A 27,892-nucleotide genomic window follows, 5' to 3' on the forward strand; every position below is an offset into this window, starting at 1 on the left:
TTTTTATTCCAGTATGGTTACGCTTGCCAATACATGGGATAGGATGCTACAGTCCCTGCAGAAATCAAGAAGGAGCCGTAGTTCCTCTGTAAGGGCAATTAAACGATCTGATTGGTACATCTGCAGGAGGCGGGACACCAGGAGGCCACGTCGCTGTTGTTGCAACCCCACTGTTCCTTCAGCTCAGGACAGTTGCTGTACTGGTCAAAATAGGGACAGGGGTTGGCTGTGTGGGAGAGGGGGAGAGAATTGAATTAAAAAAAAATGTATTTTACATAAAAAATTTCAACAATGACATAACCATTTCACAACATCAACAGAAGAAACTCCTTTATGTCCAAAGAGGTCATCTTCCATCACAGAGCCTCAGATTGACTCAAAGAGAGGAAAAGACAAAAGACGGACAGGCAGGCAGACAGACAGATTTTTCAAGCGAAAACTGGGAGAAAAAAGAAAACAGAAATGCACAGAAAAAGTAAATCATAGAGAACGAACGACTACTCAAATAAAACGAGTAATAATAAAAGATGCTTAAAACTTTTTTTTAAAAAGTGGCTCAAGTCACATGCTCCCAAAGGGTTAAAAAAACATAAGGTAAAAATAGAATTAAATACCAACCGCCCCTCACTGAGTTAGCAAATGGCTGTAGTGAAACACCACCGCGCAATAAACTCATCTAAGTGGTTCATTAGGGTACAGAAACTGAAATCCACTTGGACTCTCGCCTTCACCCTTGCAACGAATAAAAGAAGTAGATCTTCGTCTGAACCATTACGAGAGAAAGAGAGAGAGCGAGCGAGAGAGAGAGAGAGAGAGAGAGAGAGAGAGAGAGAGAGAGGGTGAGAGGGAAAACAAGGTAGTGAGAGGTGGTGAGTGAGAGAGAGAGAGAGCAAGAGAGAGAGAGATGAGAGGGAAAACAAGGTAGTGAGAGGTGGTGAGTGAGAGAGAGCGACGGTGAGAGGGAGAATGAGGTAGTGAGAGGTGGTGAGCGAGAGAGAGAGAGTGAGAGAGAGAGAGAGGATGAGAGGGAGAACAAAGTAGTGAGAGGTGGTGAGCGACAGAGAGAGAGAGAGAGAGAGAGAGGGAGAGAGCGAGAGGGAGAGAAAGAGAGAGAGGGTGGGTGAGAGGGAGAACGAGGTAGTGGGGGGTGGTGAGCGAGAGAGAGAGAGAGGGTGAGAGGGAGAACGAGGTAGTGAGAGGTGGTGAGCGAGAGAGAGTGAGAGAGAGAGAGAGAGAGAGAGGATGAGAGGGAGAACAAAGTAGTGAGAGGTGGTGAGCGAGAGAGAGAGAGAGAGAGAGAGAGAGGGAGAGAAAGAGAGAGAGGGTGGGTGAGAGGGAGAACGAGGTAGTGGGGGGTGGTGAGCGAGTGAGAGAGAGAGGGTGAGAGGGAGAACGAGGTAGTGAGAGGTGGTGAGCGAGAGAGAGAGAGTGAGAGAGAGAGAGAGAGAGGATGAGAGGGAGAACAAAGTAGTGAGAGGTGGTGAGCGAGAGAGAGAGAGAGAGAGAGAGAGAGAGAGGGAGAGAAAGAGAGAGAGGGTGGGTGAGAGGGAGAACGAGGTAGTGGGGGGTGGTGAGTGAGTGAGAGAGAGGGAAGATGAGAGGGAGAACGAGGTAGTAAGAGGGGGTGGGAGGGAGAGAGAGAGAAAGAAAGAGAGAGAGAGCGAGCGAGCGAGCAAGAGAGCGAGAGACAAAAAGAGAAAAATACTCGGGGGTTCACGTTGACGACAGATGCGATTCAGTTCCCTGATAAACCCAAATCTGTCCTTCACCAAGTGCTATCACAGTTTGTACACTGCTGTTAACCAGGCATGCTGACTTGTCAGGCATTTCTATTCAAAGCCACGACCTCGGAGAGAGAGAGAGAGAGAGAGAGAGAGAGAGAGAGAGAGAGAGAGAGAGAGAGAGAGAGAGAGAGAGAGAGAGAGAGAGAGAGAGAGAGAGAGAGAGAGAGAGAGAGAGAGAGAGAGAGACGCTATGCCAGTGCTGCCTCGGCCACTTACTGCACAGTTTGTTGTCACAAGCGTTGGGGCAATCTCCACAAGAGGGGCCCGCCTTGTAGGGATGGGTGTACTGGTAGTTTCCACTGTAGTGCAGATCAGTGGTTCGGTGGTTAGACATGGTGGGTATGACTAACAAAGGATCACAGCCAAACATGGTCTCTCCCTAACATTTGGCTGTTTCGCAGTTAAGACTTTCTGATTTTCTATGAAGTTATTCAGTATGCATAACTATGGGGCCCGAGGGACGACCTACAAAAAAAGACGGCCGTGACCACTCAGGGGCTCTGTACTTAACAGCTGTTTTAAAGACATGATTTTGTGATTTCTCCATAGATTTCCCTTTTTTTCTCTCCATAAGCTGATGCTGATATTTTCTGGTCGCAGCATCAACGGCCCGAGATAGAATATGATTCGTATTGCTGTTGTTAAATAAAAGATCAGTGTGCAAAAAGTTCCCTTTTTTTTCCCCCCAGAAAGAGTACCAGAATATGCTCACATACACCATGGGCTTTTAACGGGATTCAAGGGGTCGTCGAACTATGATTCGCTTGCTGCTAATGAGGGGATATGTTGAAGTTGAAATACGGAGTTTAGAGTTTCCTTACGGTGGACAGTAGTGGCAGACGTAGAAGTACTTGTACATGGAGTTGGGACAGTAGGCCAAAGCACAGCCGATCTGGTTGGACCTGTACCACACAACCTGTGCAGACAACAGGAGACGCAACAGAAGACCATCAGGGTTTTCATGGTACTAACGTCCACAAATTCTTCTGTTCCTCAAGGGGTTGACAGTGTAAATGTAGCTGAGTAAGTCAACAGGAACGGTGGATGTGACCGCACCTGTGTAAAGTGTCCGACCACTCCTCCGTTAATGGACCCGACTCCATAGCGCCAGTCCTTCACCTCGTCGTACCAGGCCTGGACGGCATTGCTCCAGGTGTTCTGGTAGCTGGCCATGTACAGGTTCTCGCCACATCCACTAGCTGCAGTCACAAAGACAAATATGGCGAGGGACTGAGGGAAGCTTCAGCCTTCTCAAACACAAAAGTGTAAATGCAATATGAACATTTCCTCCATTTATGACCGTTCATCGGAGGGATATAGCGAGTCCGGATCGGAGACATTTGGTGCATCTGTATGAAAGGCTATCTGTGATATCTCTGATATAACCTGTGCAGCCAATAAATGCCAATAGGTGTAATGGTGGCTGGTTATTTCTATCCTGGTTGTGATGTGATTGTGTCCCTGACTCGGTGTACAGTATTTTCAAAGACTGAGTGGTGCTGTGAGGAACGCACTGCTGATCTGTCTGGCGCTTTCAGGGCTGTGCTTCATGGAGCAGGTGTTGGCCCATCTCTGAGCATTGGCGGCAGCCTCATTGTTCCAGCTCTGTGGGGAGGAAGGACACAGGGGCAGGTAGATTAGTGCACGACCCCCATATAACCCTCAGTGTTATATATATATATATATCCCAGCCTGAGAACAGCCAGAAAAACTGTCTGCTCTGGTTTACGATGACATAAAGCATGAGAGACTCCCCCTCCCCTTTTCTCCCCAGTTATATTTGACCAATTACCCCACTCTTCTGAGCTGTCCCGGTCGTTGCTCCACCTCCTCTGCCGATCCGGGGAGAGCTGCGGACTACCACATGTCTCCTCCGATACATGTGGAGTCGCCAGCCGCTTCTTTTCACCTGACAGTGAGGAGTTTCGCCAGGGGGACGTAGCGCATGGGAGGATCACGCTACTCCCCCCCAGTTCCCCCTACCCCCTGAACAGGCACCCTAACCAACCAGCGGAGGCGCTAGTGCAGAGACCAGGACACATACCCACATCTGGCTTCCCACCGCAGACACAGCCAATTGTGTCTGTAGGGACGCCCGACCAAGCCAGTAACATCGGGATTCGAACCGGCGATCCCTGTGTTGGTAGGCAATGGAATAGACCACTACGCCACCTGGACACCCCCATAACGTGTTTTTCTTTTTTTAACTACACAATATGGTATCAGCAAAATGATTTGGTATCTGACCATTTTTAGCATGTTGCTAGCTGTAGGTTGGACACCTCTTCTCAGGGCATTGTGCTTATCCACAATCACTTGCTGCTCGTTGGAAGAGGTTACGACGACACCTAAATAGATGTGAATAAAGCAAAAAAGAACCAAGAGGACAGTGCAAAATTCATATTATGGTACAAAGTACTGTATATAGTGTTTAATCATCAAGACTGGAGCTGAATGGTGATGTATAATATTTATATAGCGCACACACTCACCCTCCTTTAGGCGTGATGTTCAGAGATAAGACAGAAAACAAGAATTAATACTTCTCAACTTGAACTTAAGAAACAAAAATTTAGCATAAAAATGACTGGCTATGGTTAAGAAACCTAAATAAAGAGTACACGCTGGTGATGGCGATGACACAGAGAAGAGTATTTCACAACACTTACGGCGAAGATTTTCTCAGCATCCTCTGCCGCGGTCGCAGGCAGCTGCAGGGCACAGAGGGCCGAGGCACACAGGAGAGCAAACCAGTACATAGACATGTTGCGATCCGGTAGTAGGTTCCCCAGCATGAGCCGGCGAAGCGTTATATACCCCCACAACCGCGTCGACACCTGTGCAATAAACAAGTCAAGGGCACCCTAGTTTTCACAAAGAGGCCCAAACAAAGATAGTTCTTTGTCAAAAGCAGCACCTGTTAAATGTCCTTGACAATATGTGAAACGGGGGTAAACAGCTTTACATGTCTGTGTTTACCTTCTATGTTTTAATAACCACCAAAGGAGTCAACCTTGTTCAATATGTTCTCAATCAAGCCGCAAGGTTGTGGATAAATTAATCACAAAATTCAACATAATTTATCGATGATATCAAAGCAAAACTAACACGGATAAGATAAGTAAGAAAAACAAACTATGGGAGCACCGATAAGATTTCCAGACTCCTTGCCATCATCCAATGTCCTTGACGGCTCGCAGACAGCTTTTTTCAGGATCAACCATCTACTCGCCATGCCGCGAGTTTGGGGCACGAAGGAGACCCACCTTGGGGGGTCTTTAGTGACTCGATAAATACCTGACTTGGAAATAAAACGCTGATTTAAAAAGACGGGGGGACAGACTCTGGGTGGCAGAAGTTGTCACCTTGGTCCCGAGTGCAGACTCCATCCATCCTGTCAAGGACGTGGATTAGCGACGCTTGGTTGAAACATTGCTATATGATGCAGAATAATTTCTAATTACATAATTAAAAGGAAAAAATGCAAGACATCAAGTACAGCTTATACAACATTTCTGGATACTTTTTTTTTTTACATAATCGAAATGTTGACATTTAAACCCTTGGACTACAAACCAAACTAAATGGTAATGCATCATATCATTTGGCATTAAGGGGACAAATGTCACATTTCAAAACACGCTGCTCCAGATGTTGGTGCACCCCAAGGATCGGGTCCTTCAGCACAAACAGAGCAATACAATGTACGCTGTTAAGTGCCAGGAGGATTGCCGTGACTTGTACAATGGGGAAACTAAACAGACGCTGGCCAAGAGGATGGCACAACACAGAAGAGCCAACACGTCAGGCCGGGACTCCACAGTCTACACCCATCTACAGGCCAGTGGCCACTCTTTCAAGGATGAGGATGCGCACATCCTTGATAACGCCAACATCCGTAACACCAAGGGCGGTCTGACAGGACATGGAAGCGGAGCAGGCTAAGCTAACTGCTAGCCCATGCAGACCGGCAGTTCTGATAACACCGAGGGCGGTCTGGCGGCGGCCTCGCCTGGCGTTGACCGTGTTTTAGTGTCGTCGTGTGGAGTGCGGGGAGGTGTATCGAAGGTGTCTGGCTGGGAGAGTTGGCATTGGATCGGCTGGGGGAGCCTGATCTGCCATGTCCGCTGGGCCCAGGGACCACAGCCCTGCCGGAGCTGTACATGAGGAGAAAACACCGAGGGTAGTCTGACAGGATGTGGAAGTGGGGCAGGCTAAGCTAACTGCTAGCCCATGCAGACCGGTGGTTCCGACAGTCCTCCTGGCTGGCGTTCGTTCTCTGGACAGTGGAATGTTTGGACTGTGTTGCACTAAGTGGACTGCTGTTAATTGTTTGCGGGTTTGTTTGTTTTTGTGGCTTTGTTCTCTCTGTTTTTGTATGTTTTTGGTGGTGTCGTTTTTGGGAAATTTGGTATGTTTTGTCTTTTGTGTCACACCGCTGTGGACTAGGGGAACGGAATTTCGTTTCTTTTGTGTATGCAAGTACATGAAAGAAATGACAATGAATTGTCCCTGATTCCTGATAGGGAGGAACGCTGGTTTGAACAGGGAGTCAAAGAGCCCATCTATGTGAAGCGGGAACTGCTATCCCTGAATGGGGGGGGGGGGGGGCTAAGAGTACCTCTGTCACCCTCTAACAATGCTGTGATTGCAATTATTCCCCAATCCTCTTTGAAGACATTCACCAGTCTTCCTCTTCCATAGCCTTCTCCCTCATGCGGCCTCTCAGCCTCTTTGCTGAATATCTGGATCATCTAGCTTCATCTCACTGATGGACTGACTGTGCTGATGACATACACCGCTTACCTCAACAAAGAGTCATCCGTGTTACATGTATGAAACATACTGGTTTGTCCTCTGATCAGAATAGTATATTCTTCGTTTCTCCGTTTTTTCTTCCGTTACTTAACAGGTAAGAGGTACATAGTATATTTTTGCCTTCTCTGCAGAGCTGCAGCACATTTGTAAAGGTCCCAAATGAATCATAACGGTTGGATGAGATTTGTCAGGGGAGGGAGTTTGATTTGACTAACAGCCCAAGACGGCCGGGCGTTTTTAGAAGAACGTGGCCATCAATATGCTATTGGCTAGTTTCAGTTTGGTGGTAGAAGATCACTCGTCTTCTCTCAATCTCACTCCCAGTTCATTCATTGGACATTTTTGTTAGTCTGCACCCGCAAGTGCAGGATGGCGTAACGTAACGTGATTTAAAATGCACATTAAGGAAAGCAAATAACTCCGACACAATCTAAGAAGGAGATACCGGTTATAAATGGAATTAAAACTACCAACACGAGGATCACCGGGTTGAATCATCCGGCTTGCTTGGGCGTCCCTACAGACAAAATTGGCTGTGTCTGCGGGTGGGAGGCCGGATGTGGGTATGTGTCCTGGTCACTGCAACTAGCGCCTCCTCTGGTCAGTCGGTCGGGGAACTTGTTCATGGGGGTGGGGGGGAACTGGGGGGAATAGCGTGACCCTCCCACGTGCCATGTCCCCCTGGTGAAACTCCTCACTGTCAGGTGAAAAGAAGCGGCTGGCGACTCCACATGTATCGGAGGAGGCATGTGGTAGTCTGCAACCCTCCTTGGATCGGCAGAGGGGGTGGAGTGGCGACCGGGACAGCTCGGAAAAGTGGGGTAATTGACCGGGTACAATTGGGGAGAAAAAGGGGGAATCCCCCCCCCCAAAAAAACCGATGTTGCCAGATACTTTGTATGGTTTTTTGTACAAGCTCATAATTTATCAGTGAATCTTGGGTGAACCTCCGCCTCCGTTCTTTCCAGTGGCCGGCGAGGGCAGCTGTGCACAGATGACCAGAGCCGAGAGAGAGCAAACCAAAAGGGCAGAGCTGCTCCGTCGGGTAAGAAAAAGACAAAGATTTGAGGAGCAGATGAAAATCTTACTGGGCCAGGAAGAGAGAGAGAGGAAAGAAGCCCTGAAGGTCAAAGAGGAAGAACGTTATGAGAAATGGATGGCTGAAAATGGACACAGCAGTATAAACCCAGAGTCTTCTCCTGACGCAGAAAAACAGGATGACCATAAAGGAGAAGAGATGGTTAAGGTGCGTCATTCACATTAATACTATTAAAAGATGAAATAAGACATTTACATATATGCATAGGCATCAGCTGGATTGCAAATTAGAAACAGTACAAGGGTTTACATGCACAGTTAAGTCGAGCTACAGTTACAGTTCAATTAGGCCATGTAATAGAGCGTATGCAGTCACTTGACAGTTTGTCCTCGCGACCATTTATATCACATAGCAACAGAACCGTCAGCCATATTGGTGTTGCATTGAAGTGGGAGTTCAACACCGAGTGAACACGCAAACACTGTACTCGTAGTGAATTATCTCACTGTAGAAGCGCTCTTAGCGAAATAAATTTGTTTAATAACAGAAGTGGTTCTTGGCTTGATGGTTAATTGCAGCAACAAGAGCGGAAAGGCGTCTTTAGACAAGGAAAAAGCCTCAAGTGATAAAAGACCAAGGACAGGTCATGGAAGAACTAACTTCAACCCGAAGACGAAGATGGCGTTCAGCTACAAGTCGAGACGACATTATGGAGGAAAAAGCTAGCTAACGACCGTGTGTGCAGCAAACATTTCGTGTCTGGAGAACTAGCAAAAAATTGTGCAGAACAACATCCCAGTGTGCAGGGTCAGGAAGAATCCTGTTTATAACCAGCTCTGCCTCTTTTGTATCACTGACACCACATACAGTGAAGTCACAGTATGATCTATTTGTAACAAATAGCTGCTGCTGCACCTGGTGGTAGTACTGTAGTAGTACTGGTGGTTCTTGTTAAGAAGATACTCTGAACCTCAGACAAACAAGAAGAGTTGCACTTTGATACAAAGGCATTAAAATCATTATCTTTCAAGCAATATGGGCATTAAACCTCACCACATCCCAGACCACAACAGTCACATTTTGCACATAAAATCTGGAGTTGCATGTAGCCATACTAGATGGCCTTCATCAATGAATATTCCACACTGCTCAGTTTTAAAATTTACATGATGCTGTTTCATAAAATCCTCAAGTGCTTTTACTGCAGAATTTTCATGTTTGCAACCATGATCAGTGGCTGCTGTCACAAACTTGAAGATGCTTGGGTAGCAAATCATTTTTTATCAGAGACTGAGAGGGTTGTGCTGGGTTTGTATGGCTGGCCTGCTTACTAATAGAGGCACCAATCCTCCCAGCCCTACACTACCGTTCAAAAGTTTGGGATCACCCAAACAATTTTGTGTTTTCCATGAAAAGTCACACTTATTCACCACCATATGTTGTGAAATGAATAGAAAATAGAGTCAAGACATTGACAAGGTTAGAAATAATGATTTGTATTTGAAATAAGATTTTTTTTACATCAAACTTTGCTTTCGTCAAAGAATCCTCCATTTGCAGCAATTACAGCATTGCAGACCTTTGGCATTCTAGCTGTTAATTTGTTGAGGTAATCTGGAGAAATTGCACCCCACGCTTCCAGAAGCAGCTCCCACAAGTTGGATTGGTTGGATGGGCACTTCTTTGAGCAGATTGAGTTTCTGGAGCATCACATTTGTGGGGTCAATTAAACGCTCAAAATGGCCAGAAAAAGAGAACTTTCATCTGAAACTCGACAGTCTATTCTTGTTCTTAGAAATGAAGGCTATTCCATGCGAGAAATTGCTAAGAAATTGAAGATTTCCTACACCGGTGTGTACTACTCCCTTCAGAGGACAGCACAAACAGGCTCTAACCAGAGTAGAAAAAGAAGTGGGAGGCCGCGTTGCACAACTGAGCAAGAAGATACGTACATTAGAGTCTCTAGTTTGAGAAACAGATGCCTCACAGGTCCCCAACTGGCATCTTCATTAAATAGTACCTGTTAGAGCCTGTTTGTGCTGTCCTCTGAAGGGAGTAGTACACACCGGTGTAGGAAATCTTCAATTTCTTAGCAATTTCTCGCATGGAATAGCCTTCATTTCTAAGAACAAGAATAGACTGTCGAGTTTCAGATGAAAGTTCTCTTTTTCTGGCCATTTTGAGCGTTTAATTGACCCCACAAATGTGATGCTCCAGAAACTCAATCTGCTCAAAGAAGTGCCCATCCAACCAATCCAACTTGTGGGAGCTGCTTCTGGAAGCGTGGGGTGCAATTTCTCCAGATTACCTCAACAAATTAACAGCTAGAATGCCAAAGGTCTGCAATGCTGTAATTGCTGCAAATGGAGGATTCTTTGACGAAAGCAAAGTTTGATGTAAAAAAAATCTTATTTCAAATACAAATCATTATTTCTAACCTTGTCAATGTCTTGACTCTATTTTCTATTCATTTCACAACATATGGTGGTGAATAAGTGTGACTTTTCATGGAAAACACAAAATTGTTTGGGTGATCCCAAACTTTTGAACGGTAGTGTATGTTTGTAAAATAAAGATCTGCTTGCTTGTGCCCTCATTTCCCCTTCAGTTAACTCGATATCAGATGCTGTCAAGTTGATCTAACAGTTGTGCATATTTGCAGTAGACTATGATAATCCATGTCAAGATACTGCTTGTCAAATAAATCAGGTATTGTTTGTATATGCCCAGTTTTTGGAACAAAGGACTCAGATAAGGGGTGTACAACACTCAATATAACTGGTTTATTTTTATACATACTAAGTTTCTCAAATAAATTATTTATCTCAGTGGCATTTGAAACAGCGAGAGACTGATTACTTTTTTCTGAATCAGCAACACCCTGATGTTCCTTTAAGCCTGGTGTAAATTTAACTGTTTGAGTACCTCTCAATTTGCTGGCTGATCGAAAATGTATTTCTCTAACTTCTGCATATGACACATCCTTAATGTTGGGAGGCAAAATCCATGAACATTTAGTTTATGTACAGACCAACTTTCCCTTTATCCTGTTATATGTTTGGACATAAAATAGGATACTCGCCACATGTGAGCAACATTCGCCAAGACCAGCCATACATCGACAATGTGCACTGGTCCATCAGTTGTTGCAATCACCCAAACAGCAATACGAAGATCATTTACTTTTTGCGAACGATGGCCCTTTCCCAAAACAACAAAGTGACCCCCGACTATCTCCCCCATCACACTGCTGACAAAGCCAGACATCATTTGGTTATAAGCCTGAAGGCTACGGAAGGCCTTGAACTCATTCCGGGTATAAAAACTGGTTTCTAGAGCCAAAAAAACGTGACAAGATCCATCGATTTTATGGGTGGTAGTCTATCTGGATCAAAGTTCCTCTCACTTATTAAGAAAGGATCGATTCCAACAATTGAGATTTTGTTCTTGTAGCGACTTTGCATATCCGGAAAGAAGAATATCCTTCTTTTCCTCTTCATCCATCCTCTGACAAGCTGTTTGAAGAATACGTTCTTTAAATCCATTTATTGTGATTCAATCTATGCAGTGTCTTGCGGAATAATCAATATTACTACACTGTAAACTATGATATGTGGAACACCAACATGGCGGCGGCATCGATTTGAGATTAAATTTGACGTCAGTGACATCACATGCATATGGTCCATTGGACTATTGTTGTTGTCCCAGTATACAAGAACCAAGGGCGAATCGATTTATTGACGGAAGCATGTCTGACCCCTGGTACGATATGGCGATATTCCCCCTTTCAGCTGGTTGCTTTTTTTTTTAAAACTACCCCACCCCCACCCCTTTTCTCCCCAATTGTACTTGGTCAATTACCCTACTCTTCACATCCAGCTTCCCACCCGCAGACACGGCCAATTGTGTCTGTAGAGATGCCCGACCAAGTCGGAGGTAACACGGGGATTCGGACCGCTGACCTTCGTGTTGGTCGGCAACGGAATAGACCGCTACGCTACCTTGGCTCAGCTGGTTGCTATCGGACCTTCTTCCAGTTGACCTATTGCGTCACATACCAAACAAGAGACAAACAAGTTAGCAGCTACATTTTCTTCCTAAAATTAAGAAAACCAAGTCAGTTCTTAATATGTGGCTTCAGAGAGATCTTTCCATTTTTGGAAGAGTGTTATTGACAAAGGCTGAAGGAGTATCAAGATTGATTTATCCTACCTTGTCACTCTATGTTAATGACGTGCGCTGTAAAGAAGTTAACAATTTATTTATCAAATTTGTATGGAAAAACAGACACCATTACCTTAAAAAATAAATACTCAGATTGGAGAGAGCTGAAGGAGGGTTGGAAATCTTAGATTTTGTCCATTTAAATTGCACCTTCAAGATCAAATGGCTTAAAAAATGTTTGGAGCTCCCAGAATCATTATGGCATTTTATACCACACAATATGTTTAAAAATGTAGGTGGCTTAAAGTTTCTAATGGGATGTAATTACACTGTCTCTAAATTGCCGATAAAACTCTCCAAGTTCTATCAGCAGGCTTTATTGTCTTGGAAATTGTGTTATGTTCACAACTTTTCACCACATAAGGATATAATTTGGAACAATGGTAATATCACTGTTAACAAGACATTTATATATATAAAGAGAACTGGATTGAAAGGGGTATAATCTTTGTTACAGATTTGTTTGACGATAAAGCCAATCTTTATAGTTATGAGAATTTCCTAAAAGCCAAATCTTTTTCAGTCAAATATAAAGAACTGACTTCTGTGATAAGGGCTATTCCCACAGGTGTAATTGAATTAATGAAATGTCACTTAGGATATCAGAATGTTAATCTTCAAATACCTTGTTTAAAAGTTAACGGAATAAAATTAACAGACATGAAATGTACCAACAAACATATAAGAAAAGTGCTTTAGGACTATAATAAGATTTCCCCTCAGAGGGAAACCTTTCTGGAATTCACAATTGGATGACATGAAATGGCGTAAGGCTTGGTTGTGCTCATTTCAATTCTGTATCTCAAATAAAATTAGAGAAATCCATTTTAAAATTTTACACAACATCTATCCATGCAACGCATTAATTTCCAAATTTACTGACTTAGAACTTAATTGTACCTTTTGTAGCGCTGAGCCAGAAACGGTTCTGCATTTGTTTTGTCACTGCCCCTCCTCATCTGTGTTTTGGAGTGACGTAGAGAATTTTATACTTAACGAACCTGGACAGTCTATAATAATTATGCCTAAAGGCATTATTACTAAATTTGAATGTGAAAATAAATCTTTAAATGACATGACGAATCTTATAATTTCACTCGGTAAATTTCACATACATAAAGTGAGGTTCTCTGGATCCCTGCCAAACCTTGGTGCTTTTCTGGTTGAGTTCAATATGTATTTAGACACATTGGCCCTTATGACGAATAAAAAAAGTGAACGCACACTGTCATATTACAAGGAACTATTTTCTGTAGCCTCTGATTAAGTTTTGTTGACTTTATTTAGGTTGTTTTTTATCATCTTTAGATAATTTATACTTGTTTACTTTGCATATTTAATTGATTACCTGCCTTTTTCCATTTTCCCTTGAAGAAATTTGAATCATATAAGAATGTGTTACACTTAGGTAAAAAAAAGAAAGTTTGTTGTGACCTTCAAACTTTGAAAGTATACGATGTTTTGAATAAAAATTCAATTTTTTTTCTTCATGTCCCTTGCTGTATTGTTTATACTTGGTTTATGTATGTGTATGTAGTGTATGTATATGTATGTGTATGTGTATTTGTATATATATATTGTGGGAGTGCAGGAATGAGGAGACGGAGAGATCGAGTCGAGTCAATTCCGTTTACTCGCCACACAAAACGACACCGATACAGCACAATCTCTCGTGGCAACCAGCTAACCGCTAGGCTGCTGCAAACATGGCTCCACACTGGAAACTCTAAGCAGTGCCTACGTCAGCACTCCGAACGTCTACATTAAAGGAGCAGCAGCCCCTGGTGAATCTACCCTCAATTGTGTATCACCACACAGGCCACCCCAGAATTCACCATCATGAAAAAATACAAAACAGTAATGTAATACATCAGTACTCAGTGAAACACAAACAACCAACAGGCGAACAGTCCTCAGTGAAACAGTCAACGTCTCGGGGGGTGGACCAGGCGGCCAAAATGGTTGCGCTGAATGGGTATGGGGGTGAGGGCAGGGGACAGAACCGGAGCCCGGGCAGGGCCCGAGACTGGGCCAGGGGCCTGACAAGGGGGGCATCCACGCCGCAAGGGCAGGGCCAGTTCGACCGGCCCACCCAGGTCCAAATGAGCAGGCTTGTTGAGATGGTCCACCGAGACCCGCTCCGGCTTGCCCCCCATGTCCACCACAAAGTTCTTAGGCCCCACTTCCAGGACACGGAAGGGCCTGTCGTAGGGGCCCTGCAGGCGGGTACGGTGGCTGTTGTGGCGGATGAAGACGTACCTGGCCGACAGCAGATTCTTGGGGACGTAGGACTGAGAGAGGCAAAACGGGCCACCCAGGACCCAATGAACGCCCGGGCCACCTCAGTAGACGTGGTCGATGACAAGGGGAACAGCTTCCGGCCACCTGGTAGTCCTGTCCACCATGGTGAGAAGGTGAGTGAACCCGTGGGAGGGGGGCAGGGGGCCCACCAGGTCCACATTCACATGGTCAAAACGCCTCTCGAGCACCAGGAATGGCGCCAAGGGCGCTTTGGTATGACGGTGTACTTTGGAACGCTGGCACACCACGCAGGAGTAAGCCCAGGCCTTGACGTCCTTCCTGAGGCCGGGCCAGATGAACTTGGCCCCCACCAGCTTAGTGGACGCCTTCACACCCGGGTGGGAAAGGCCATGGATAACGTCAAAAACATGGCGCCGCCAGCTGGTGGGCCCCATGGGGCGGGGCTGGCCAGTGGAAACGTCGCAGAGGAGGGTGGCGTTGGTGCTGTCAAACACCACATCCTCCAACCGCAGCCCTGTAGCGGCCGTCTGATAGGCTTGGATGTCTGCGTCAGCGGCTTGGTCTGCAGCCATGGCAGCGTAATTGAGTCCCAAGTGATCGGACCCTGCCACTGCCCGGGAGAGGCAGTCAGTGACCAAGTTGTCCTTGCCAGCCACGTGCCGGATGTCCGTGGTAAACTCTGAGATGGCAGAGAGCTGACGCTGTTGGCGCCAGGAACACGGCTCGGAGGTCTTGGCCATGGCAAATGTCAGCGGCTTGTGGTCGACGAAGGCAGTGAAACGGCGGCCTTCCAACAGGACCCTGAAGTGTCGGGAGGCAAGGAAGAAACCCAGGAGCTCCCGGTCGAAGGTGCTGTACTTTCGCTCATTGTCCTTAAGCTGTTTGCTAAAGAAGGCAAGGGGCTGCCAGGTGCCACCCACCCACTGCTTGCACACCGCCCCGACCGCATAGTCAGAGGCGTCGATCGTGAGGGCAATCGGGCAGCGGGGGACGGGTGCACAGCAAAGCGGCATTGGCCAGCGCAGCCTTGGTGTCGTCGAAACCCTAAGCAGTGCCTACGTCAGCACTCTTAATGTCTGCCGTAAAGGAGCAGCAGCCCCTGGTAAATCTACCCTCAATGGTGTATCGCCACAATATGATGTTTTCTTTGTAATGTTTTGAATTGGATTTAAAAAAAAGTTTTGTTTTTTAAAAAAAAAGTTAGCAAGCGGCCGGGTAGCGTAACGGTCTATTCTGTTGCCTACCAACACGGGGATCACCGGTTCGAATCCCGTATTACCTCCGGCTTGGTCGGGGCGCCCCGACAAAGTCAAGAAGCTTGAAGGTCATAGCAACAGTAACTAAGGAGGCGGGGCTTTTGCGAAAGGGCAGTTGGCCGTGTCTGCGGGTGGAAAGCACAACAGCGCCTCCTCTGGTCGATCGAGGCGCCTGTTCGGGGGGGAGGGGGGACTGGGGGGGAATAGCGTGATCCTCCCACGCGCCACGCACCCCTGGAGACACTCCTCACTGTCAGGTAAAAAAATGCGGCTGGCGACTCCGCATGTATCGGAGGAGGCATGTTGTAGTCTGCAGCCCTCCCCAGATCAGCAGAGGGGGGTGGAGCAGCGTCCGGGACGGCGCGGAAGAGTGGGATAAAATTAGGGGAAAATGTGGGGTGGGGTTAGCAAGCGTGTTCCACGTCGAGCGGTGAAAACATGGACAGCTTGACAGCGCTGTACATCTCACACGTGCTCTACACTTTACCTTTGGTACAAATGAGATGCACGCTGTCCCTGGTGCTTGTGGTGATGACCGAAGGCAGACGACAACGCCACAACATGAAGTTTGTCTCCTCGTCTGTCCAGAAATGCGTGGTTCTCGCTCTAGCACTCGCCCTAGCACTCTCCATGTTGATACTGCTGCGGCTACGCTGTTCGACTTCCGGGTGAAAGACCGACGCCGGAACTATGGATCATGCGCAGAACGCCTAGGCCAGTTCGGGGCCGATTGAAGCTTATACATGCTCGAGTAAATCGAGCCCCAACCCCGTTTTTTTTAAAATTTTATTTTTAGGTGTGTTAGTCCGACTTCGAGAAATTCGATTTAGTACTGTAAACTACTAATAAGCCACGTCAGCCCCTAGCTGACGAGTCTGACCCTTTAGCCGAGCGGTTAGTGATGTCGCCTTGTGGTGCAGTATACACCGTATCGAATCCCGCACCGGGCAAGAAAATAACTGGTTACAGCACGATTTCAGTCAGACTAATATGTTTACATGTATTTTAAAAGTCCAGTTTTAGTCGGACTAACGCAATAAATCCACTTTTTTTCTAACGTCATGCAAACGAAAGGGCTTTCTTGTGTGTTTCAGAGCGAAGGCGTTCTTCATGCTACGGGTGCCTGCCATGCAACAAATAAACCACCGACGTCTTGCTTGTCATCGGAAATCCACAAAACATCAATGAAGCCCTCAAGGCACGACTACAGATCAAAATATCAATCAATGAAAAATAAATATCAGCTACCATCATTTTCAGAAGCATTTTTTGAAATACTTTAAGTAGGCTTGTACAGATGCAAAGAACAACATTTTGCAGTTTGGTCATTCTGAATCTGCATCTGAATGAACAAGAAGGCACTCCCAATATAAAACACACACACACACGCACGCACGCACGCACGCACACACACACACACACACAAACTTTCTCTCAAACATGCATAATGTGAGCTTTTTTGCACGTGTGCGTGCATGCGCGAGTTTGCGTGCGTGTGTGTGTTAGTGTTAGCCAGGTCAGGGTTTACCAAAACATAGCAGAGAGGAGAGAAAAAAGGTGAACATCAGGACATCTTTTGTAGGCTCAAAACACCACTGTGTAAGTAGGAAGACCCCTGTAACATTGCAAATACCAGCTGATAAAGCCCTCATAGAAAATGAATGCAGGGCTAATACAAATCTTCAGCCCTCAGTTGGCTGCCTCATCAGCGCTGCCCTGCATCGACCCCTCTGTGTCGGAGAGCCTCAGCTGGCTCCTCCTGCTGTCGCTGATCATGAGGTCGTCCATCTCCATGTCCTTGCCACCACTTTGCTGCGTGTTACCGTTGTCCAGAATGGCAGCAGGTGAACCTTTCTTGTTGCCCATGGAAATGGTGGTGTTGAGCAGAGAGGCGAAGGAGCTCCGTTTGGAGAGCTGGGCTTTGTCTGCCAGGTCATTGTTCCACAGGGCCTTGATCAGCATGGACGCCAAATACAACGTCTGCTCTGTGTGGATGCATTGGTTCCAACCTGGGGGGGGGGGCGCTGCTAAGAGTACATCTGTCATCATCTTACAATGATGTGATTGCAACTATTCCCAAATCCTCTGTGAACAGTACACATGGCCATTGTAACTCTAGTTAATGGTCACACCCATATTTGCCAATGAAACTGGTTGTTGGTTGCAGTCGTAACTGTATTGTGCATAAGGGTGGGGATACCGGCAGTCAGTTTAGACTGAAGAGGTCACTTAGATGAGTGATGAAACGAGTCTCTCAATAAACGTTGTGTCCAGATGAACACCTTTCTTTGAGTCACATTTCTGTGTTTTGCCAGGATCCCAATTTCCCCACATTCAATAAGACGTGTGCTGATGTAATATCACATCACAAAAATAATTCAAATGACCCCTGTAAAGTATGCTAAATGAAATTACATAGCATTAAACATATTACAACACATTTAGTAGTCTGTAGGCTAACTATTACCATTTAATGAGAACCTAGGTAAAATGTGTGACAAAATCAATTAAATAAAACAAATAAAAGTATGTAAGGATTTAGTTCTGATTTGGGATAAGTGGATGACAAAACGTACAGATGCATAAATAGCATGCTATAAATGAAACAATATGAAAAGAAAACATGAGGATGAAGATATGATGTCTTGATTGATTGATTGATTGATTGATAGCTGAGAGACGAGAGTTTGATGATTACATCATCAATACTGATGACGTCTTTCAGATTCTCATACTTGGACAGGTGGCACTGCAAAAGCTGATCGTGCAACCTGGTCGTCTTCCAGGTAAAGGGCAAATCTAACAGCATAGGCGGGTAATGAGATTTACATTTAAACAATCAATCAACCAAGTTGCATTTTATTATAGCGCTTTTCTAGCTGCAACAACAAAACCTTAACCCCTGAGTTGCACGTCGATGTGCAAGTTTAATTTGATACACTAGTCACACTGTGTAACATCCTGCTGACCCGGAAGAAGAACTTGGGTCCATGTCTAAGAATATACTGTATCCACAATAAATGCGCCGTAAACCCCCAATGGTAGACTGCTGCATGCCTCTGAATGACTCCCGTCGAATATACTGATAAAACAGCAGGGTGGCTGAACTATAGGTAGGCGGCCATGTTAAACAGGGGCCTTTTTTTTGCAGCCCCGCCACACCTGCCCCGCTCCCGCAGATTTGCCCCCATCGCGTGATGCAGCCGTGTAGGTGCACACGGGACCGCGCATGCGCGCTGGCTCCCGCGGCTGTCATCCTCTCTTCGCGGACGTCAGGTTGGTACGTCGGACACAATAAAAAAAAAGGATCCTTTTTTTATTTCATTTCCACCCTCTCCTCATTGCCGCGCTCTTGCAGTATAAAAACAGTCGACGGAGGGAAGAGAAGCCATAACATGAAGAAGCGTTATGTCGACGCCAGCCGGCTGCGGAAGATGAAAAAGATCAAAATAACGGAGAAGCTGTCCGAGAGGTATAGCGGAGCGCATTGCTTTTGTTGTTGTGTGCAGTCTTTGTGTTGTGTGTGTGTGTGTGTGATGCGGCCGTCATCTTCCCCCTCACCTGTCCGCGTCCCACACGCCGTCGCGTCTCGCCCCCCAGCCGCGGCCACGGATCCCTGTGTTTAAACCTGGACCGCTGTTGCAAAATGTGTGAGAAATGTCGGGCGACTTAGTTTTTTATTATTTTTTTTCTCGTAGCCTCCGGTGTTTACAGAGGGATCCTTCAGCTGTGTCAGTTCATATGGGCCTACTTCTCCTCAAACACTCCGCTTATCTCTCACACAAATAAGACTACCTTCTGGTTGCAGTGTTTACTTTGAGAAGAATTGATCACATGTATTATTATGATTATTATTATTATTATTACTATAGCTGTTATCATCATTATCATCGTCAGCATCACGTTGGCTGTTACGCAATATAACAAAATCGTGTTATGGAAATAAAAGATTATTTCAAACCACCGCAGACAGCGTCTAGACTGAGTCCAGACACTCACGCACGAACACGCACGCGCATGAAAAGATTTCACTCAAGAGGAAAGGAAAGCGCTGTGTTTTTTTTGTATTTGCTCTCTTTTTTCGCATTTGAAGACGGTGCAAAAAATGGGGTCTGCAGCCAAGATATCAGATTACGCCCCCAAACACTGCCGCTGTTGGCTTTCCTGTTACAATAAGTCACAAGCGCCCGTCTGTGCATTGTGTGCTGCAGCCGAGGTGTCGTGTCTGGGCTGGATGCGGTGTAATCCTCTACATGAGGAAGCTGGGGTTTTTTTTTTTTTTTTTAACTCCGCTGTGGACGTGCACTCTCCCCCTCGCGCTTACGGATGAAATATTGCCATGGTTACCAAACAAAGGGGGACCGACGTGATGGCAGCCTTATGGATGGAGGCAAGAACAAAGGAGGAGACTGGGGCTGCTGTTTTGCTCGTAGTTAACCTGCTAAAACGAGCAGACAATGACAGCAGAAGCAGCGTGCTGCAGCGCTCCCTCCTCACAACTGTGCACCACACGTTGATCAAATCCAGTCGCCCAAATATGCACTGAACGATTTAGCAAACAGCAGACATGAAGGTTGCACCCGGAGCCTGTCTGCACCGGATAGTGTTTTTACTAGCATGGCCTGGCATGTCTTCTTGGAAATGCCACCATTTCTACAGAAATCAGAAACTGAAAAGCATTCCAAGCTGTGCATGTTTGATGTGGGATATTTATGATGGATTTTTGATATACATGTATGTATTCCACTTCTATTTGCAGTGCTTACACCTTTCTGAAGTTTATGATGCTGTGGACTCTGGTGCTCCTGGCAGATTTTATACTGGAGTTTAGACTGGAGTACCTGTGGCCATGTTGGCTGTTCTTTGGGAGTGTATACACCACTTTCCACTGCCACGGATTGGTAAGAATCTCTGTTTTGATTCTGCATTATACACAGTGACATCTAAAAATGGCATAGCTTGTGTACATTGTTGGGGAAAGTATAGTTTCAACATGATTCCTGTTTGCACCCAGTAAATCAAATATGCTCTTTGTTTGCAGGTGATCTGTGTTGTGTTTGTTTGTGCTGCCTTCACTCTTGACATCTTCTGCTTGATTTTTGTCCCATTGCACTGGCTGTTCTTTGTGGCCAGCACCTATGTTTTATTCAATTACATATGGCACACGGGTGAGTGTCTCGATTACGTTTTTCTGGAAATGACTTAATTATATATTTCTAATTGATAGGTTCTACCTAAGCCACATGTAAACACTGTGCATAATGGGCATTTCACGACTCTCGATGTCATAGTCCAGATGCACAATCTTATGTCAGTTCATAGCTGTTGTTATTTTCCACTGCATGTGAACTTGCAATGCTATGTTACGCTGCTTTGAAGTTAAAAGATTATTCCTTTTCTCTGAAATGTGAACTTAAATTCAGTTCCAGGTTTATTAACCAAGTCGTTGTGCACAAATGAGGAATCTGACTGAATCAATGTAAAAACATAAAGGTACAGAATGAGACATCAGGTCATACTGAGACTAATATTGAACAAATGAAAATAGAGATTTGAGGGACGGGGGTGTCTTTGATATAAACTATACATGGTCTTAGTAAGTGCCCGATACAGCAGAAAGCTAAAGACTCCGGTATTGGAAAATATGAACAGATCTATGTATATCAATATATATCAATATATATCTATATCTATATATCTTTCTATCAATCTGTCTGTCTATCTATCTATCTATCTATCTATCTATCTATCTATCTATCTATCTATCTATCTATCTATCTATCTATCTATCTATCTATCTATCTATCTATCTATCTATCTATCTGTATATATGTATATATGTATATATATAGTATTGGTCTCAGGGTTCAGAGGGTCATAAAGGCAGTAGCAGGGTGGATAAGACCATTGTTGTGATGTACGCGGTCTCTTTTCTTATGCAGCTTTGCTTTATTATTATCATAATTATTATTATTATTTCCCCCTTTTTCTCCCCAATTGTACTTGGCCAATTACCCCACTCTTCCAAGCCGTCCCAATCACTGCTCCAACCCCTCTGCCGATCCGGGGAGGGCTGCAGACTACCACATGTCTCCTCCGATACATGGGAAGTCGCCAGCCGCTTCTTTTCACCTGACAGTGAGGAGTTTCACCAGGGGCACATAGTGCGTGGGAGGATCACGCTATTCCCCCCCAGTCCCCCCCCCCCAAACAGGCACCCCGACCAACCAGAGGAGTTGTGATTTGATTTTTTTGTACATGAGTTTTGAGTACAATGTGTTATCCAGAATGGGGGAATTCATTTTTTGGGGTTGCGATGTTGGACATGTAAAAGGTCCAGTGCTGGCCTACTCTTTCTTGAGCTAGTTCTTCACTCTCGTGTCATTTGAACCAGCTAACTCTGATGTGGGAAAACAGTAAAGTGAGGTAGAAGTGCAGCAGGGATTGTGGGTGCCCTTTTCGCCCGATTATATTTGGTTATTAAAATTACCCATTTCCCTTCAGAGAAAGGCATCTGCATATCTACAGTGTCCCTGTGGATTCTGCTTGTGTATACAGAGGCCTCACTTCGACTCAAAGACATGAAAAACTCCCATGCAAACCTCTCCCATCTCTTTGCAGCACACTGGTAAGTTAATTTAATACAAACCACTCTCAAAGGAGTCCTGTGTAAAGCAGAGCTGACTTCTAAAGATAGAGACTTCTTTTGTTTGACAAGAGATAAACTGGGTGTTATTTAAACTCTGGAAGTATTAGTTATTTTCTAATTTCCTGTAAGACATTCTTTCATGAATTGGCTGCAGTGTTTCATTCTCTGCAGATTACAATTTGGATATTTCAATTTTAATCACAGATGCATGTTCATAACCAATCCAGTTTGTGGTGTGCTAAACATGTTGCATTAATGCTGCCATCATGTGTGTTTGCTCATTTTCCATGTGGCCCCAATGTCCAGGGGATATTATAACTGACTTTCTGTATTGGCCTTCAGCATCGGGTACCCCATAGTTTATTTGGGGTTTGATGCCACCTGCTACTTCACCAACATATTTAAGCTGCGCACACAGAGAGCCGTGCAAAGCGAGAACAACTTCCACATGCACCTCCTGCAGCATTCCCTCCCGCCGGGGCTCCAGCTATACCCCAAGACTGCTACAGACACTAATCTCAGTAAGTAAAATGTGGACAGTTAAACTCAGCCGGTGTGATTCTCACTGGATGACACTGCGTCGTTCATGCACACCTAGTGTAGATGGGTTTCAATGCCATTCCTGATGTTCAGTGCGTAACCGTGCATCACTGATTGCAGTATGAATTCTTGTGCTTTGCCCAGCATCAAAGGTGATGAAGAGAACTGAGAAGTAACATGCAGAAACTATTAACGCTAAATTAGAACAAACAGAATTTAAGGTGCACACAATAACCCAGTTGAGTGAATATGTGAAAAAGATGGCTGACATTACAACATCTCAAAAGTGTCAAATGTGGGGCGTCTAGGTGGCGTGGCGGTCTATTCCGTTGCCTACCAACACAGGGATTGGCCATTCGAATCTCTGTGTTACCTCCTGCTTGGTCAGGCATCCACACAAACAGAATCGGCTGTGTCTGCGGGTGGGAAGCCGGATGTGGGTATGTGTCCTGGTCGCTGCACTAGCGCCTCCTCTGGTCGGTCAGGGTGCCTGTTGGAGGGGGAGGGGGAACTGGGGGGAATAGCATGATCCTCCCACGTGCTACGTCCCCCTGCGGATGAAACTCCGTCCCCCTGAAACTCCTCACTGTCAGGTGAAAAGAAGCGGCTGGCAACTCCACATATATTGGAGGAGGCATGTGGTAGTCTGCAGCTGTCCTCGGATTGGCAGAGGGGGTGGAGCAGCGACCGGGAAGGCTTGGAAGAGTGGGGTAATTGACCGGATACAATTGGGGAGAAAAAGGAGGGGTTGTCAAATGTATTTTGGTGAGGTCTGGACATTTGATTTAGTTTGTGCCTTGTTGTACTTGCAGGCAAATGGAAGGCTAAGCCTGAGTTGAATCAGTACCAGTGTCAGAACAGTGCTGTGCTGGCCCACGATGAGGCGCACAGTGTGGACTGCCTCCAAATCCCCAGTGAGGAGAGGGGGGCGGAGAAGGGAACGCTGGAGGTGAGGTCAGCGGATTCAAACCTGCGGCCTTCATCGTCCAAAACCAGCATCAGTGAGCCCAGAGAGCACCTCTACAGCAGAGCGGGAGGGACCGAGTCCTCAATGTCCATAGAAAACCTACCTCAGGAGGAGCAGGGCGGCAAGGCTGTCAGGGTGGCTAAGAGCTCCTCACCTAAACTCCGCAGGAGTGGCACAAACACTCCTTCGCCATCCATGGTCAGGACTGACAGAAAACAGCGACCCAACTCAAAAACAGTCAGCGCCAGTCAAGACGCAGCGGACAAAAGCGCAGTGGCCAGTCAGAATGCCCACGCTGAACAGCTCACCAAGTAGGTTCACGGTTGAGTTTAGCTGAATGTGAGTGCAGAGATGCGATGGAGTGCATGGTGCCAAAGGTACCCTCTGTGTTTTCCTCCCTTCGTCTCTCTCTTTTCCTCTAACTCTTCCCTCTTGTCCTCGCCTCCTGCTGCATCAGGCTTGAGCAGGAGCTCCGCAGGCTCAAGACAGAGCTGCAGGGAAGCAGGCAGAGCGAGCAGGAGCTGCGAAGCCACATTTGCAATGTGACCAACAGTGAGAGGAGCTTGAGACCGGAGGTGTCACTGCTCAGACAGTCCAACATGCTGCTCCAAAGCAAGTGAGTGGTACCCATCCAAACCCTGCTGGCAAAGGTTTGGTTTTGGCGCCAGCCATGGGATACTTGATGCATTGCATTGAGTCTACACAGAAGTACCTTTATTGGTGTGTTTGTTTGTTTCAGGATTCTGTGTCTGACCAAAACCAAGCAGAGGGACAAACAGACCAGCGCGGTGTTGGAGAAGAAGACCAGAGCAGAGACAGAGGCCAGACTCTCCATTGAGAAACAGCTGGCTGAGCTTCAGGCTCAGAAACTGGAGGAGGCGGCTAGCTCAGCACGAAGCCTAGCAAACAGGTAAACCACATTCATCAAGCTTCTTTAGCTGAGCACCGAAATGGCCTGTTGACTGTAAAGTTGGTTATGTATTCGTAAGTTTTTTTTTAAAGTATAAACCCAAAAACTTACACTGCAAACTTTTTAACTACATGTCAATGTATTTCATTGCAGCTTGTACATATTCATTACATGTATGGTTTCACAATGCAGATGTGAAATGACATGCAATGTTTCTTTCTGTGTGAACTGCCCCTCACTTCAAATTGAGTTCCTCTCTGCCTCCTCAAAACCTGTATTTTCTCCGTTTCCTACACCAGGCAGGAACACTGTGAAACCCAAATGTTAAGGAAAAGAGTTAAAGATCTAGAGACAGAGTACAAACAACTACAGCTGGAGTTTCAAGTGAAAGAGGGTCGTGTGGTAGATCTAGAGAGTGATGTTGAGGTATCTTTTTACTCTATTTGGGAATGAACTTGTCAAATTTGTGAGTCAAGTGTCTGTGAGTTTGAAGTGGTCCCGTAGTTGGTTGTCTTCGGTTTGGTCATGTAGTCGTTTTGTTGCTTGAGTTGTTGTTTATGATTTGTACATATTCAATTCTTTGTGTGTGCTCTTCATAAAACGTATCAGAGGGATGAATGGTTTGGGGTGGGGGGGACTAGGCGTGTGTATTCTTATTTTTGGTCTGAAACTAACATCTGACACTTTGTCACCGCATCAATACAGATTGCTAGTGTGACTGTCTTACATCAGATGTTTGTGGTATTCGATTTCATTTTGGTGACGTACTGCACACCCCATTGAAGCATGCTGAAACAGAAGCCAGGTCTGTCATGAAAACATCCCACTGCTTTTAAGAAAAATAAGTGCAGGCCACCTCCCTGAAATTATAAGAATCTGTAAAACCAACGACTGCAAATTAACGTAAACACAGAAAGAATCATCCCTCGGAGTATTTCAGTAATGCATAGCTTTCATTGTTTTTCTTGAATGGCTGGTGGTCCACTAATTCACCATCACTGTTTGAAGTTGTTTTGTATGTGGTGCATTGGTTCCCTAAGTGGAGTATGAAACTAGTCCAATTTCAACGATAGCAAGTGAAAGAATTGTTCGTTTTGAAGCACGGTTAGACTCCACAGAACTAAACCACAGTCGATGCTTAGGAAACCAAAGCACTGAGCACCTCAAGTGATCGTTGCGTATCGTATTCTTTGACGTGTCGGTTGCATTGCGTCTGTAGACTGTTCTCAGTCTTCACGCGTTTCTGGTCTCAGGCTCTGCAGAAATACCGCTGTGTGGAGCAAGACACGGACATGCTGCTGTCCACTCTGTCGGCCCTGCAGGAGAAGGCTCAGCATCTGGAGTACAACCTGAGCGCTGAGACCCGCATCAAACTGGACCTGTTCTCTGCCCTCGGAGATGCCCGCAGACAGCTGGAAATCGCACAAGGTCCCCCTCCTCTCTCCAATATGACTTCTGTTGTTTTATTTTCAAAGCTATGTAAGGTTCCTGTGCCTTTGAGGGGCATCCGGGTGGCGTGGCGGTCTATTCCGTTGCCTACAAACACTGGGATGGCCGGTTCGAATCCCTGTGTTACCTCCGGTTTGGTCTAGCGTCCCTACAGACACAATTAGCCGTGTCTGCGGATAGGAAGCCAGATGTGGGTATGTGTCCTGGTCGATGGACTAGAGCCTCCTCTAGTCAGTCAGGTCACCTTTTTTTGGGGGGGGGGGGTATAGCGTGATCCTCCCACGTGCTACATCTCCCTGGTGAAACTCCTCACTGTCAGGTGAAAAGAAGCGGCTGGCGACAGAGGAGGCATGCGGTAGTCTGCAGCCCTCCCCGGATCAGCAGAGGGGCTGGAGCAATGACCAGGACGGCTCGGAAGAGTGGGGTAATTGGCCGGGCACAATTGGGGAGGGAAAAAAAGTGGGGGGGTTGTGTCCAGATGAACTGATTCAACTTCCTGTGACTGATACTTCACATATTAGCTTTGGGCTAATTCTCAAAACTGGTATACTACCTGTTTTGAGAATAAACCTCCTCTTTGGCTTTCCTCTTTTCCTCTTCCCTGGAGCTGCCAGGGAAGAGGAAACGAGGAAGGCCAAAGAGGAGGTTTATGGATGTGTTGAGGGGAGACATGCTGGTGGCTGGTGTGACAGAGGAAGATGCAGAAGACAGGAAGTAATGGAAACGTATGATCCGCTGTGGCGACCCCTAACGGGAGCAGCCGAAAGTAGTAGTAGTAGTAGTAGTAGAGGTATACTACTGACATATTTCCACTCAAAGACATTGTCGTACTCACTGACAAATTCATTTACAGTTTTCACAATGACTACGTGTCCTTGACTGGGGTTAAGGACACGTGTCTGAACTGTGAACTGATTCGACAGGTCAGACTTAACGCACGCCATTTGTGCCCCCCGCAGGTAAAGTGATGAGGCAGGACCGGGAGATCTGCGAGATGAAGAAGAAGATCGCCGAGGTCATGGCCGTCAGCCCCGGCGTGTCCTACGTGTCTGCGCCGGCCCCGGTGCCCCAGTACCTCACCAAGCTCCTCAACACGGAGCGCTACACGCTCAACCCCCGAGCTCTCATGTACCAGTGTCTGAAGAAATAGGAGGAGGAGGGGGTGTCGTCGCCTTTGGGTAACCCCCCTCCCCCTTACTTCATGGATGATCTAGAAGATGATCTAGGAAGAAGACCTCTTCTTCCTAGTTTTACCTCCAGCTACGGGTGTCGGACCACAGAAGCAAGTGTCGTCGTCCGTCGTTAAGAGGCCTCCACAAGAACAAATGCCTTTGCCCCGCTGCATCGCTGGTGCTAAACTGACGTGAGTCCTCTTTCCTCCCACGTGTAGGCCGGGAGACTGGCCCTCCTAACTGAGAGAGCTGTGGTTGATCGCAGACGAACCTGACACCTACACCTTCCAAATGATTGCTCGCATGAATAGAAAATTAATTGAATATCATTAACTATTTATAAAAAAAATACTTACAAAGTAATGCCAATTTGGAGAATGTAATTATTGGTGGGGGGTTTTTTTGTTGTTTTTTTTGGTGATCTTGATTAATTAAAGGTACAGTCCGTAATGACATGCGCAGTGCCGCGACTAGACGAGCGCGCCACTGACAGCAGAGCAACGTGGCGTCTTTCTTCCGGCGGGTCAGCGTGGCGCGATTGTCTCTGAGAAATGGAGTCGATTTAAACCCCAAAAGGAATTTGAAAGCCATGGCAAAGCAGCCTCATAAAGTAAACAACTTTACTAAGCCTGACCAAAAAACAACGGCAGAAGCGGCGGCGGCGGGGGGGGGGGGCAGCCGCGGCGTGCGTGCCCCAAATTTGCGGATTGTACCTTTAAGGCCAAGCGACGTTTCGATTTGCTAAAATGAGAGGGTTTAGAGTGGGAGCCTTCGGTGACGGGACGTTATCTCGCCACGGCTGCGCTGCTTTAGATAGGC

At 46.2% G+C, this 27,892-nt stretch overlaps 2 protein-coding genes across 3 annotated transcripts; one reads left to right on the plus strand and one right to left on the minus strand.

The window, feature by feature from the left end:
• Window positions 1-19,025, minus strand: LOC130125099 (cysteine-rich venom protein Cau1-like). 2 transcript variants are annotated; one of them, XM_056294552.1, is made up of 8 exons: window positions 18,948-19,025; window positions 4,454-4,621; window positions 4,032-4,132; window positions 3,299-3,389; window positions 2,841-2,983; window positions 2,606-2,700; window positions 2,001-2,083; window positions 1-226 (listed from the first exon to the last, which is right to left on the minus strand). In XM_056294552.1, exons 3-8 carry the CDS (start codon window positions 4,041-4,043, stop codon window positions 99-101), a joined length of 552 nt encoding a protein of 183 aa, XP_056150527.1. In that variant the 5' UTR covers window positions 4,044-4,132; window positions 4,454-4,621; window positions 18,948-19,025; the 3' UTR covers window positions 1-98. The 2 variants fall into 2 exon arrangements, with proteins under 2 accessions (XP_056150527.1, XP_056150525.1); XM_056294550.1 differs by having other exon boundaries at window positions 4,454-4,648; window positions 18,948-19,017.
• On the plus strand, window positions 18,782-27,051 carry si:dkey-12h9.6 (macoilin-1). Its single transcript, XM_056294549.1, has 9 exons — window positions 18,782-18,858; window positions 20,146-20,287; window positions 20,428-20,554; window positions 21,891-22,014; window positions 24,000-24,158; window positions 24,282-24,452; window positions 24,752-24,878; window positions 25,706-25,880; window positions 26,861-27,051. Exons 1-9 carry the CDS (start codon window positions 18,782-18,784, stop codon window positions 27,049-27,051), a joined length of 1,293 nt encoding a protein of 430 aa, XP_056150524.1.
• The last annotated feature ends 841 nt before the right edge of the window (window positions 27,052-27,892 follow it).

Source organism: Lampris incognitus, chromosome 15, assembly GCF_029633865.1.
Source record: "Lampris incognitus isolate fLamInc1 chromosome 15, fLamInc1.hap2, whole genome shotgun sequence".
Taxonomy (NCBI): Eukaryota; Metazoa; Chordata; class Actinopteri; order Lampriformes; family Lampridae; genus Lampris; species Lampris incognitus.

Excerpts from the sequence above, each read along its gene's own strand:
- LOC130125099 (XM_056294552.1), bottom strand. Across the intron at positions 2,084-2,605 it reads GTCTGCCACTACTGTCCACC|TGGAAACTACCAGTACACCC; the intron begins GTAAGGAAACTC and ends TCTGCACTACAG. Across the intron at positions 227-2,000 it reads TTGTGACAACAAACTGTGCA|CCAACCCCTGTCCCTATTTT; the intron begins GTAAGTGGCCGA and ends TCTCCCACACAG.
- si:dkey-12h9.6 (XM_056294549.1), top strand. The coding sequence starts at position 18,782 with ATGAAGAAGCGTTATGTCGACGCCAGCCGGCTGCGGAAGATGAAAAAG. Across the intron at positions 22,015-23,999 it reads CATCTCTTTGCAGCACACTG|GCTTGAGCAGGAGCTCCGCA; the intron begins GTAAGTTAATTT and ends CTGCTGCATCAG. Across the intron at positions 25,881-26,860 it reads ACAGCTGGAAATCGCACAAG|GTAAAGTGATGAGGCAGGAC; the intron begins GTCCCCCTCCTC and ends TGCCCCCCGCAG.